The 14,592-nt window shown below is 40.3% G+C and overlaps 1 protein-coding gene across 4 annotated transcripts; it reads right to left on the bottom strand.

Annotated features, from left to right (window-relative positions):
- Positions 1-64: 64 nt before the first annotated feature.
- On the bottom strand, positions 65-13,703 carry LOC120360188 (Fc receptor-like protein 5). Of its 4 annotated transcripts, XM_039460209.2 has the most exons (7): positions 13,568-13,703; positions 10,235-10,255; positions 8,829-9,083; positions 7,292-7,540; positions 6,723-7,007; positions 1,178-1,492; positions 70-490 (listed from the first exon to the last, which is right to left on the bottom strand). In XM_039460209.2, the coding sequence occupies exons 1-7, from the start codon at positions 13,596-13,598 to the stop codon at positions 360-362; spliced, it is 1,287 nt and encodes a 428-aa protein (XP_039316143.1). In that variant the 5' UTR covers positions 13,599-13,703; the 3' UTR covers positions 70-359. The 4 variants fall into 4 exon arrangements, with proteins under 4 accessions (XP_074246015.1, XP_074246016.1, XP_074246014.1 ...); XM_074389915.1 differs by lacking the exon at positions 6,723-7,007 and having other exon boundaries at positions 67-490; XM_074389913.1 differs by lacking the exon at positions 7,292-7,540 and having other exon boundaries at positions 69-490.
- Between the last annotated feature and the right edge of the window lie 889 nt (positions 13,704-14,592).

The following is a 14,592-nucleotide window of genomic DNA, read 5'->3' as shown; positions in this document are numbered from 1 at the left end:
GCAAAACAACAACAAGAAAAAAACTCTAAAAGATATAATACATAATTAACATCTGTTTAATTTAAAATATTCACTAAATGCACAATTTCTAGAAAAACATAAATTATTTACATTGATTTACATGTGTGTATAACCCTCAAAAAACCAACACAGGAAATATTGTAAAATATATATTAGTCTTTTTTCTTTCAAGGGCTTAAGGATCAAATCCTATTGACAGTGGATTCACTCAAACTAGTAATGAATAGATCATTTTCGTAATAACAAATACAATGTACATCTTGGCAGAAGATTGAAAGCTCTCATTTGTGGTTCAGAGAACCTGACAAAAAAGGAAATAAAGTCTGCTTGGACAGTTCTCACTTCCCTTCCTCTGCTGGAAATTTTTTCCTGGTGAATTCAACTCCCAGCTTTCCAAGGAGCCCAAGGAGCAGAAGGCCTTTCACAAGCATCGTACACAGTAATGGGAGTACAAGTGAAGTTCCAGTCCCTGTTGGGTCAGACACAGAGCAGGGAGAGAGAGGCCACTGGGTGACTGACGCCTGGGGCGGCTGCGCTTCCTGCAGGGGGCTAGCTCGATGCCAGATACTCTGTTCCACCTGACAGTTTGTGGCTGGGAATAAGCCTATGTGACTTTGTCAAAGAGAGTTACCTAGAATCTAAGAATGTGCCATTGGAAGGAAACTTACCATAGAGTCCTGCCCCTCCTGCACTTACAATACCCCCACCAAGCGGCTATGGCTGTGCTTACACCCCACCAATGGCTGGGACCTCACTGTTGTCCTAAGGCTTCCATTCCATTTTTGTATGACTCTGACTTTAGAAAGCTCTTCTCTAATATTATGAGTCAAAACTTGCCTTTCTCTAACTTCTTCATGTTTCCCAGTTGAAATCACTTGCTACAAATATGACTCCTCACACACTCAGTGGCTGTTCAAGTAGGATTCAGAGCAGAGCAGAAGTAAATGCCTAGTATAGCTCTTCTTTTCTCTTCCTAAAAATCTCTGATTCCATCCCTTCCCTGGATAGTTTCCTGGAGCATATGCAAATTTTTACTGGATCTTCCCAGCTTGCATTTATTGTCAAGAGGTGGCAAGATTGGCATAGGATGCTCAATACAACTCCCCTTCCCCCAATCTCCAGGAAAAGAAGTGTCTTCTGAGCTGAGCATACTCACCTTGCTGGACACTTTTTTGAGCCCAACATACTTCCCCAAGGTCTTTGGTGGCAGTTTTCTGGTCCACATTGTTGCTGACCACACAGGTGAGGCTGGCATTGCGCTGGCTCGGGGACAGGCTCACAGCCAGAGTCCATGAGTTGGGGGATGGTCCAAGTGTCCCTCTCTGCTCCAGCTCCCTGGGGAGACCCTGGGTCTCCCAGATTACGTCCAGGTCCTCTGTGGTCCCTAGAACCCTGCACTTCATGGTGAGGTTGCACCAGGCTGCTGAGATGGATGATGACTCAGTCAGGATCTGTGGGAGGGGCACAGGCTCTGGGAAGGAGGAAACAAAATCACGATAATTATTATCATAAGGCATATTCTCTATTGATTATCTAATTTAGTTTCAGAGCACTTTGCCAAGCAGACAAGATATTTCACAGCCAAAGAAACTGAGATTTGAAGAAGTAAAACAGTTTGCCCAAAGTCATATCCTGAGAAAGTGGTAGAGAAGAATCCCAGATTTAGAGAAGGGGTGGCAGCCAGAGTCTCTCAGCTTCCTCCACCACTTGTGTGTCCCCTGCCTGTACTATATGAAGCCAAACCCACATTCATTGCCCTTCACACACCTCATCAGATCCTTACAATCCCCAGAGAACTTGGAGGGTACAATAAAACCTCTTGGGAAAATACCTTTCACCAAAGAATTTGCAAAGCTAGTTCTGAACACTAGGTTTGAGACTCAAGCTCTCATTTATACTGAAGGCATACAAACTTAGGATCTGGAGATCAAGGGAGATTAATTTCTTTATAAAGAGCTATGCTGTGAGTCTCCTCCATACCTCATGCATACCTGCCCTTCACCTCAAGCTTGGTGAGAGGGGCATCAATTAGACCATTCAGAGAGCTTGATGTGTGCTCCCTGCAGCTTGGGGATGCACTGGACAGGTTCCTGACTCACATCTGAGAAACCCAAAGTGGGAGATGTTGCTGAAACAGCCCATGTCCGAAGAGTCAGGATGGCCAGTAGGGAAACTGCATCCCCACTGAAGAGTCAAAGGAACCTGGTTTTCATCTGCTGGACATAGGACCTTAAAAGAATTTGTCAAGAGGGCCACTTGGAGGAGCAATAGAACCCTAGTAGGGAAAGTCTGGATGGAAATGGACCAGCCAGGAAGCAGGGGCCAAAGAGAGAGCCATCAATGGTCTCCCTGAGAGTGCGTTGTGAATGACAAAGTAAGTGACAGATTCCTACTGTCAGATAAGAGGCTCTCTATCCAGAGAAGCTATGAAAATGCCCTGGGGGAGAAAGAATCAGCCTGGACACTATCAAGCTCAGAGAATCCACCGATGCCCATATAGAACTACTCAGGAGAGACTTTCCCGTCTTTTCTACTCCATCCTCTTTACTGCTTCTCCCTGCCTGCCCTCATGGATTTGGGAAAGGAGTTCCATCTTCTGGCTTTTCTGTCACCTTTGTAGGTGTTTGCAGGGAATTTTCTCCTGATCTTTGGGTATGGTTCTCCACATCTGTTGCGGATAGGACTGGTCCTGCTTGTCTGGGGCTGGGGTGGGCACGTGTAACTGACAGGTGTGGTTCCTGCCACAGCCTCTGTAATGAGGTCTACACACCCTGACCTTCCTTATTTTGGCCTTGGGCATCTTCTGGCCCATGTCCCGTCTCAGTAATTCATTTCCCTATGGAGGCCCATGAGAACTGCAGAATCTCCCAGCATCAATGCACAGGCTGAGGAGAGCTTGTAGCACTTAGACGCCCTTGTTCTGCTGAAACATAGTATGCCCCAAGTTCTGCTCAACAGGGCTCCCTGGGAGGAGGCCCTGCCCTCCCTTGTTCAAAGGTAAGTGGGACCTAATTCCCCTGCCTTTGTTTTTCTAGTCGACCTATCTGGAGGTCCTATCACTTGGCCTGCTCTGCTCTCTTCTGCCTCACAGCCCCCTCTGTTGAGCCCTAGGAAATGGTGATATCAAGTCCCTTCTAAGTTGTAATCAGTTTCAACTTTAGGCATTTCTTCAATGCTTACTTAGTTCCAGAGTGTTATATACAGATGGTGGAAAATTACTCACGTATCTTACCTGGCATTTTTTTAGTTTGTGACTTGGAAGAACTCTATCCTCTGAATCTACAGTCTTTGATTTGGAACACACAAATCTATTTTTTTTCTAGCAATACAGTTTGGTTCTTGCCTATTTTGGCAGTCAAGAGGCGAACACCGCGTTCTGCATTCTCAGCAGGGTTCTAACCTCTGCCTGAAGTAATAGCTGCCTGCACCCCAAATGTCAGGCGTTTGTTGGCAACAAGAATTACAGAAAAGGAAAAGATACTTTGGAAACTTCCAAAGAAGAAGGCACTTGAACTGACTCAGCAAGCCTCTCCTAACACTCTGACCACACAAGAGTGCTTGATAAAAACATAACAAAAATATTTTAATTATATAACTTAGGTTCAGAAAAACTCCAGGAACAGAAACAAGAGATAACTCAATGCTGAGCAGGTGAGTGGGATTTGAAGTTCTGGAGACCCAAGAAGTTATCAGAACCAGAAACCGACCTTAGGGGCCCCCGTTGTGATACCCCTACATAAGGATGAAGTCTAGGCTGTGCTTGTGCCTGTAGTGAGGCTGCACAAAGCCAGATGAGGGGTTGGGGTGGATATAGTCTGTCTTCTCATTTAGGAAATTAGGTTGGGGAATGCCACCTGTCCTGTCTTAAAAATGGGATCCGTGAGGAATTGGAATCCAATCCTGCACAGTGAATTAGTGTGGACATTAACTCTCACTCCGTGCTAGAACTTTGAGCTTAGAAACAACCTTAAAAATAGATGAAACCTATAGGACCCCAGCAGAGGAAACAATAAATCCATGAGGAGACTTCCTCAGCTCAGGGCGCAGTTTGGACTCTTGTAAAGAACAATTACTGCTGAAAATATGATAACAGTAAAAAAAAATTACCAACATGTTAGGAAATGCACAAGCTTCTGATAGAGAGCAAAGGCCACTAACCAGAAGTCACAGTCTGGGAACCACAGTTAACAGAGAAATTTGCAGTGTAGCTTCAGAAAACTATGCTTAAACTCTAGAAAGAGCTAAAGGGAGAAGTCAAGACTGTAATACAAATCAAAACATTTTGAAGAAACAACAGGCAGGAAGAAATGAGAAGGGAAAACCTTAAGCAAAGAAGCAGGTAAAAGACATCAGCAAATATAAGAAAGTATAAATTATATATTTATAGCTATATAGTCAGGTAATATTTTAAACTTACTGCGTAGGAAAGTAAATCCAGGGAGTTATAATCTTGGGCGCCTGTGCCTGTCAGGCGTGGACCTCCACTGACTAAGACTATCTCATTAAGGGCCACAGTGGGAGCAGGTGCCTTCAGGAACCACTGGGGCAGGAGATGCTCTATCCCCAGCGGTGGAAGCAGAAGGCTTGGTTAGCCCCAGACACCTACTGTAGACATGGGCTGCCCACTTTCCCCAAAGGTCTTTAATCGTTTCTTATATATATTATTTTCTTGGAGGCATTGATTGTATCATCATTATTATATTGTTAATTTTCTGTTTTTTTTTTTAATTTATTAATTGGTCTAACTCAGATCTTCATTTGGCACCACTGATGCCTGTGACTGGGTGAGCTATCAACCCGAATAAATGTACTACAAATTTACCACACACTAAGGTAAAGATAAAATGTTACAATAAGCAGAGGTAGAAAAGATGGATTATCTACAAAAGAATGAAAGGAAAATTACAACACAGCAGGATTATTAACTATTAATTAAATCATTAATTGATTTAATTAATCGTTGAATTATCTATTCAATGGAACTGTTATTCAACAAGGATAAAATAAAGATATTTCCAGGCAAATTCGAACTGAGAATGCACGCCACCATTAGACAAGCACTAAAGAAGTACTTCATGAAGAAGGAAGATGGTCCTGGAAGGAAAGTTTGAAAAGGGATAAGAAATAGTGAGCAGAGAAATTGGCAAACGGAATAAATCTGGACACTGATTTCAATAAAAAACAGTAACTTATAATTGTGGTTGTGGAAATATAGAAAAATAATATTGGATAAGACAAGAAGAAGAAAAGTTTGAAAGTGCATAAAAGCCCTTTAATTTTTAGGAAGTAGATATAAAGAGATACTTACGTAGGCTTTGTGTTAGATAAACATGTAAAAATTTTGAGTCAAATCTCTACATGAATAGAAATACAGTGTATAAATTCCAAAAAAGTAGAGAAAAAGTGGAATAAAGATTTAAACTTTGAATGAAGGAAAGAAGAAACTAGATTAAACACAACAAATAGAAGGAAATAATAAGGTGATAGAAATAATTCCATATACATCAGCAGTTACATTTCCTTAAATGGGAGAAACCTCACCAATTAGATACTAGAAATGAAGAGATTTGAGAGAAAGCTAAATCCAGCTAGTGTTTATAAGAGACAAGACAGGGAGAAAGGAGATTGTCTGAGTCCATTTGGGCTTATGGCATTTTAGTAATAAAATACCATGGACTGGGTGTCTGATAAACAACGGAAATTTATTTTTCACAGTTGAAGGCTGGAAAGTCTAAGGTCAATGCATCAGTAGATGCAAGGTCTGGTCAGGACTTGCTTTCTGTTTCATAGATGGTACCTTCTCACTACATCCTCGCATGATGAAGAGGGGAAGCAGCTCTTTAGTGTCTCTTTTACAAGGGCACTAGCCCCAGAGATGAGATCTCTGCATGACCTAATCATCTCCCAAAGACCCTACCTCCTAATATCATCATCTTATGCAATGGGTTTCAATGTATGAATTTGGGGAGGGCACATATAATTTAAACCATAGCATGGGTCATATAACAATTCTTCATCTACTAGCAATGTGTAATAATACTTTCAATCACATACCCTTATAATATATAACATGAAATTGACAGAATTGTAAGAACAGAAAGATAAATCTATTTTTATAGTAGGAGACCTTAGTAGGAATCTCAGTAATTGAAAAATACAGACAAAAATACGTAAGAAGAAAAATTCTAATTTGATTTAATAAAGAGCAAACCTAACACTCAATAATTAAAGGATGGATTTAATTTTCAGGTACAAATGGAACATTTATAAATGTTGACTATCACTACTACTGCTAGTAGTCCACAAAGAAAATTTCAATGAATATTCAAGAGTACTCTCTTTTCCACCTATAATGTGAGTTGTTTCCTGCCTCTAGGGATAATGCTTCAAAGATCATCTGTGTCCTCCCCAGCCTCTATTGCACAATTACAGACACCCAATAAATATCTGATTATTTTGCAACATCAAAGGGCAAATTTAGAGAGATTTAGCAAAGATCCAGAAGTCTTGAGACTTTTTGGAGTCTACTGATAATTATTCCACTCCTAATGCACTAGCAGAGAGAAGACCTCAAGATAGCACCAGAATCTAAGATAGACCCCTGCTCACCACTTCAAGGAAAAAAGGAACTAAGTTGTAAGCAATGTCCCTACTCTACCTTCCTTTTTCTGGCTCCAATGTCCATTTTTACAAAAACTTACTCTGCACACGAATTAGGGATCTCGGGCTTTCTTTTTTGACGGTGTGAGCCACAGTATCTATCTCGCACCAGAAGGACCCTGCATCTTCACTCCACATGACAGTAATCTGGAACTTCGAGGAGTTGGTCCAGCCTAATCCCAGGGTCTGGCCATCTCTGAAGAAGCAGAACTGGAGCTGGACATCTGACCTCTCTAGAGAGAGCTGGGTGTCACAGGTCAGCGTCACTAGGCTCCCGTTGATGGGCTGGGAGGAGCTTGCTCTCAACACTGGACGTGAAAACAGCTCTAGAGAGAAGAATCACAACAACAGTCCCAGAGCAATGAGGCTGGGATGTGCTCTGGAGAAAAACACACTTCAAGCAGTAGCACATCCAAAAGCAAGCAAAGAAAGGGATGTCATCAACCCCTAGCTTCCTTCAGTCCAAAGCACTGTTTCTCCTCTGGTCCTTGCAGGAATGTCCCCGTGATTTAATGATATTCCAGCCCACTCTTTTCCTCCCATTCTACCTCTGTGACCCCGGGGAGTCTCCTTTTGACCAACTCACTTTACAAAATGACGAAGGCTTTACCTTGGACTTGGATTTTGACTATGTTGGAAGAAACAGGGAAATTACTTCTATTAAATCCAGTACAGTGATATGCACCATTGTTCTTGAGACTTGCATGATAAATCCGGAAGTCGGAGCTTTTATTAAGGAATGCTAGGACATTATCATCCTTGTAAATAGTATTTAGTGTTATTTCCGCCTTTGCCCGGCACCTCAGAACCACGAAGTCTCCTTCAAACACAGAAACTGGAGCTTGCAGGATCAGTGAAGCTAAGGGAAACACAGCCGCAGTTACTTGGTTCATCTCATTGTTCCCCTTTCCTTTCATTGTTTTTCCAAGTAGACTATATTGCAAAGAAATGTGTTGGGAGAAAGGATTATTACAATAATTATAATTTCTTTTTTTCTGTTTAAACACATGAGCCTTGAGAAAAGTTGAAAAACCAGGCACATGTTGGCATATGTTTTTCCGTTTTCTCTTCCTTCTTCAACTACTTGACAGTCTGTGTATGTTTTATGGAATAGAAATTATATTTATAGATTTGATAACTTGCTTTTCAATTTGTATATTACAAACACTTTCTTGTGTTATTAATATCATTCCTGAACCCGATTTTCAGTGGCCACAAAATGTTCCCTTAATGGCAGTAACTTAATTTATTAAATGAGGCTTATTCTTGACCATTTAGGGCCTGCAATTTTCAGGGATGTATATCTATGATTGTTTCAGCAGGCAAATTCTGAAGAGGGATTGTTAAGTCAAAAACATAAGCATTTTATTTGTTTCTTGCTACCAAATTGCTTCTTTTTTCACTAAATTAAAGGACTTTAGGATGCCATGGTTTCAATTTCAAAACAGTTGGTTTTCGGACAAAAAAAGAAATACCTCTTCCTTTGGCTCTCATTCTCTCTCAAATGCTGTATCATCTAACTCTCTCTCTTTTTCTTTCTCAAAATAGAAAAGAATATTCCTTCTACTTATTATTCCAGACACATAATATGGCTTAAAACTATAAATAGATTCGAGAATTCTTCAAATAAATTACTCCTCAAATATTCTTTTACCAGAGCAGCTTGAAAAATACAAATTCCTGGGACCTACTCTTATTTTATTCGGTAAACATAGGGTAGGTCTTGAGTATCTGTATGATTAATAAGCTGCTCGGGATATGTGACTCAAATTGAATTTTAAGAACCACAGGTTTAGAGACATTAATCCACTCAATGGAAATTGCAGTGTTTGTATGGTTCATCCAAGCAACCTTTAGTCATTATTTGTGATAAGTACGTCCTCCTAGATACACTGCTTGAAGTCACTGTCCCTTGGGCTGAATGAGTTTTATGCAGAGAATTTAAATTTTCTTCATTTTAGTGTTTAAAATTAAGCAGCTAATCCCATTCCCTGTCTGGTTGTATTCTGAGCTTTTTACTATCTCCCCGCCTTACCAGAGTGTGAAATAAAATTGTCCACTCACAAAGGGTCTGAAGTCATAACAGCTAGAGAGAAACATGGGCTGAATTGATTTCTCAAGTCGGTGCGTCTTTCACACTCTCTCACCTGAAGAGAAGACCAAGCGCACAGGGCTACTGGGCGAGGATCCCCGGGCCTGGCATCTGTACTCTCCAGATTCTCGAACCTCGAGGGTATTTGCTGGGGTTTCTCTTGGTATCTCTTTCCCAAGGTACAAACGGAACCATTTTGTTTTCTGTTGTGGGTAGAAGGGAAATCCCTTGCAAGTCAGAGTCACTCTTTCTCCTTGGAAGACTGTGGTCCATGGAGGCTGGAGGGAAATAATGGACTTGTGTGTCCTTGCTGAGGAGGAAAGAGAAAAGGAGTCTAAGGTGGAGACGCCCGAAGGCCCAGGCTCAGGGCCTCCCGCTGCATAGCCTGGCCCTCACCTCACCCAAGGGAGAAATTGCCCGGGGGATGACAATGAGCAAAATGATTTCAGGAAGGTGACACCAGCAGGATTCACCATCAAACGTCACAATTAAGTAGCCTTACATGGAAGGGGGTCCCAGAGAAAACCACCACTGCACTGCCATTTCATCATCTTCATACACTCACAAGAACCTCCAAAGGTGATTTTAAAAATCATAATGTTGCACTTACCCTGAGAGAATATGTCATATTATCTTAAGATTTGTCACTGAAAAAACCTTGGCAGCTCAACTTACTTAACATCTTCATTTTGTAGATGATGATTCAAATGCCCAGAAAAATCCCATCATAGCTAATTGTGGCAGAGCAAGGGAGGGACAAGTCACGCACTGGCATCCAGAGGTGAGCAGGACAAGGTTACAGCTTTGGCCACTGATTTGGACAAGGAGAGGGATTGTAGAGGGTTCTTGCTCTTCACAGGTTCTCAGTTATTCACTCTGAGCCAAAGGAATGGCAGGAAGAGCCAGAACTAATTAAATGTGGGATGCCAATGACTTGTCTTCTCCCCATATCCCCTTTCTGTGCCTTTCTTTTTTTTCAAGGACCCAATTGTTGGATTTTCTGTTCCCCACACATTTCCTGGAGGATTTTACTCCAAAGCTATAGAGAATGCAGCATTCCTGCTGACATCAGCACAGTGGGATGTTTTCAGAGGGATTTTTCTGGCTTGCTGATTGGAGAGGATCCTATCTTGAGTCCAGCATAATTGCCATGGAGTTGAAGATGTCCTTCCTGGCTAAGTGGAGTCTGTTGGCAATAACAGTAAATGCAGAGCCTAGCAAAGGCCAGGAGCTGCTTGTGCATTCACCACTTCACCCAGGAAGGGTCAGAGAGTGACCAGGCACTATCCTAGCCCTTGGGCAATGCCAAAAAACCAGGCATCACTTTGAAATCCCTGCTGACCTCAGCAAGAAAACAGGAGATATTAGAGATCTCAGGCAACTGTCACAAATGTTTTCTATTCACTAGGAAGAGACACTCTTATCCAGAGACACTGAAGAGCCAAAGACAGGAGAACTCACCAAGCTGTCCACTGACAGGAGCTGCAAAACATAAGAGCCAGAGATAAGCACAGAGCCAAGATTATTTTGCTTTAAGAAGATAATTCCCTTTTTTTCTCATGCATATATTACTTCTCCCATTAAAAAATTCATTTTAAAAAAATCTAATAATTATTCATCAAATGTTCATATATACTAAGGCATAGTGCTTGGACTTCAAAAATGGTATCTGTTGTCAAGAAGTTGACTGGTGGAAAAACAGAAACATGATGTAAAGTAATATAATTGTAACACAGGATGTAAGTGCAGTAACAGAAATACACATGGGATATCTTGGGAGCAGAAGGGTCACCTAGTCCAGTGTGTAGGATATATGTGCATGTGTAGAGTATAGAATGTGTGTTTGTGTGTATGTATGTTGAAGAGGGTGGATGGATCCTGGAAGGTATCTGAAGGAGATGATACTTTGGAAAACTGTGGGTGAGAACATAACTGTGAGTGAGTCTGCAGGTGGATGTTAGCTTTTGTGCGTGGCTAGCGGTGCTGGGGAGGGTAATCAAGACACAAAGGGCACAGAGATGGAGAAAAAACATAGGTGCTCAGGAGTTGGGAGTGTTGGCGAAAATAAGATCAGAGAGGAATGCAGGGCCCCAGTAAGTGGCTGTGATTTTATTATAAAAGCTGTAAGGAGTCATGGAAAGGTTTCAAGGAGGAGGTTGACAAGGTTAGAAGTTGAACTCAGTGGAGCAATCTGTCAGTGGTCACACCTCAATGGGACAATACGAAGCAGGGACACTGATTAGAAGGCAGGGAAAGAAAAGGGACATGAATTATAAGCCTCCCTTGGGCACCAAACTCCAGGCTACACCCTTTTCATGAAATCATTAGATTCAAGGGCTTGTTAACATCTTGTTTTAAGTTTTAAATAATTGAATTAGTCTCAGATCATTTTGCCCCTCGTCACAGAGACAGAATGTTACAAAGATAGGATAAACCTCATTGTCTCTAAAGTTTAGTACCATGCTCTTTTTATTCAACTATGCTCTCTGTTTGAGAAAGTCTGAGAAAGAGACCCTAACGTTAGATAGGCTAGCAAAAGCCTTATATCTTGTTCGGGGATGGCCAAGGAACCAGAGAGTACACATGCTGCAGGGTAGTTATGGGACTTTCTTCATATGATTTCTTATATCAGGGTCTTAAATTGATCAGAACAAATAAGTAAATATTTGGGGATAGAATGTTCCTTACTTACATCAAAACAGCTTCTGACCCTTGTGCAGACTGGGGGCTGGGAAGATGAAACACAGTATCGTCAGTATCAAATACTGACTACTGGGCACACTGCTAGGTTTGGAGGATAAGCAATGGGTTTTACGAAGCCTGCAGGTCAGTAAGCAGCCGTTACGGGGAGTGTTTGTGTATTCTATAATTCTGCTTTTTTTCCATTTACCCAATAATATTTTCAAGTTTTTCTCGCCAATGAACATGAATTCCTTATATCATATCTCAATTATTTGGCTTACTTGCTACAAATATCCTAATACAACATTAGTTTCTATTAAGTTGGGTTATTATTATAATATCTAAGTTTTTAACTTTTAGATTTAAAATCTCTACTGCTTCAATGTTTAGGAATCATATTAAAAACAGCCTTAATTTTATTTTCCATTCGTTTTTAATAATTAAAAAATATAATTATCTAGACTTTATTTTTAAATTTATAGCAAATTGAAAATATCTATTGTTTTATAATGCCTATTTTTATATATTAGATAACATGTAATTAGATACATTTATGGGTTTCTATTATTTTCCATTGACCTATATTTACATGAAATCTATTTTTTAATGTGTAAATTAGATTTCCAACATTTCCGTTTTATTTAGAAAATCTATCCTTTGGCATTCTTACCGATATATATATTTTTCTAGGTATATTTTTGAACATTTTAGTGAGTTTCATGGAAAATTCCACAGGTAGTTTGAAATTACACAGCATCTCCAAATCCACTTGGAGAGAACTGATCTTTTTATAATATCTCTACTTTAGTACTCCTATCCAGACTGATGATATGTCCTTATTCATTGAAGATTCCTTTGTACAATTTTATATATCTCCTTTTCTAGGTTAAAAAAAAACTCTATTCCTATGCTTTCACTTTTATTGCTATTTTAGATGATTTCTTCATTATAATCTCCAAGTGGTAATTCATAATATTCCTGGATTTCATAATTTTGGATACTTATCTTGAATCTTCCCAATTTATGAATATTCATACATTTCTAACTACACCACATAGATGGTATGATAGCACATAGCAATAATAGCAAACAAGCTGGCGACAAATAAATGCCGTGGGAATGAATAAAGAATAAATAATACTTTTTAAAATCTTGGCTGCCTATTTTTGCTACTAATTTAGTGTGTTGGCAAGGATTTAAAAACTATTGCAAATTATGATGATTGTAGTCATCTTGGTTCTAGCTCCAATTTGAATGGCAATTTTAGTCCTGTTTTTAATGTGTAATATTGCCTGTCAATCTAGAACACATATTCTTTATCATGTTAAGTAAGTATTCTTCTGGCTTAAGAATACTTCCTTTTGGAATGGATATTGATTTTTAATACTTATGTCAATACTTTTGACACCCATTGTCATCATATGATTTCTTTTTCTGTTTGTTTGTTTTTTGTTTTTATTTTGAGAGACTGAGTCTCAGTCTGTTGTCCAGACTGGAATGCAGTGGCATGATATCGGCTCACTGCAGCCTCAGCTTCCCAGGCTTAGGTGATCCTCCCACCTCAGCTTCCCAAGTAGCTGGGACTACAGGTACGAAACACCACACCCAGCCAATTGTTTTGGTAGAGATGGGGTTTCACCATGCTGCCTAAGCTGGTCTCAAATTCTTGGGCTCAAGCGATCTGCCCACCTCAGCCTTCCAAAGTGCTAGGACTACAGGCATGAGCCACTCTGCCCAACCCATATGATTTCTTTTATTCAGCATTTTGATGTTTTTTAAATATAATAAAAGTGAATTTCCATATAGTCTTCAGTTCTGTTATAAATCCTATGTGGCACTATTTAGTGTAAAGATTAAAATGAATTAACCCATGTAAATTACTAGTGAGCACTCAATAAATATTAGCATTTCTATTATCACCATTTTTGTTTTGATGTGCTCCTAAATTCTTATTTAAGAGGCCAGGGGCTTATATTCCAAAAAAGCTTGCCCATCCCCCTCTAAGCCTAGAGACTGCCGTAGGGCAGAGCACAACAGAAGCTTTTATGAGCATCTGAGGTTAGTGCTCAGCCCCTGCCCCCATCCAGGTCCTAATTCATAGTGTCCACTCACCTAGAACCAGCATCAAAGGCCACAGCAACATGGGGACCTGTTCTGGGAAATCCAAAGGAAGTTTATCCTGGAGATTGACTGTACAATTCAGGTCTGAGGACAGATGCTCTCCACAGTGGCACCCATGAGCACTGCCTAGGAGATTTTGGAGAATTTGAAAAAGGGAAGCCAAAGATACTGCTATTAGCTAATTGGCATTTCCTCTCCTGTGGGTCCTAAGGAAATGCTTTCTTTTTTTTTAAGTCTTCCTAAATACAGGGTGACATTATGGTTGGACTAGACAAGAAGCTATCCAGGGACTTTAAGACATGCTGTCCTATTGGAAAGGCTCAAGTCTCCTTAGCTTCTGTGTCTAGGGGACTTCATTCACTCATTTAACAATTATCTATTGAGTATTCACTGTGTTTCACTGGTTGCACAGTTTTGAACAGAGGTGACATGATCCTTGTCTTCATGTAATTTCTAGTCTAATGAGGGTAGAAAGACTTTATAGAGAATAGCATGTCCTCTATTTCCTATTAGGCTCTAAAAACTGATCTTTCAACAGAGTACTTCTTATCTGCCACTTTTTATATACCGTGTGGTTCCTTACAGATTCTATTTTGCCTGTACCCTGCAAGCACTCTCCTATGCTCTAAAGGCTATTGGCTCTCACCTTGAGCAAAAATCCCAACTTCTTCCTCACTATTAAATGAGTTAAGAGGCAAAAGCACTTCAAATAGTGCCCAGCATATATAATACATAAATAAATGAAAAATAGATGCCTATTTGTCTTGAACTTGGCATGCACTAAATTGCTCCAGTCCACTTCCAGAGTACATACTGCCTAGCTCTTTTTCACCCAGTGGATCCTTAGTGCTCCATAGATTTTACAAGTATCCCAAGTTTTTTCCATGACAGTTCCACAGGTGAGTGTGTGGCCAGTGCTCTGAGTGACAATAATACCATACAAGTGTCCAGGAAGCTTCCTTGGTAAGAAATATCTCTGGGGGGGGTGGTTCCCTGCTTTAGACACCAGTAAAGAA

Source organism: Saimiri boliviensis, chromosome 19 (genome assembly GCF_048565385.1).
Source record: "Saimiri boliviensis isolate mSaiBol1 chromosome 19, mSaiBol1.pri, whole genome shotgun sequence".
Classification (NCBI taxonomy): domain Eukaryota; kingdom Metazoa; phylum Chordata; class Mammalia; order Primates; family Cebidae; genus Saimiri; species Saimiri boliviensis.
This window is presented reverse-complemented; position numbering and strand designations above follow the sequence as displayed.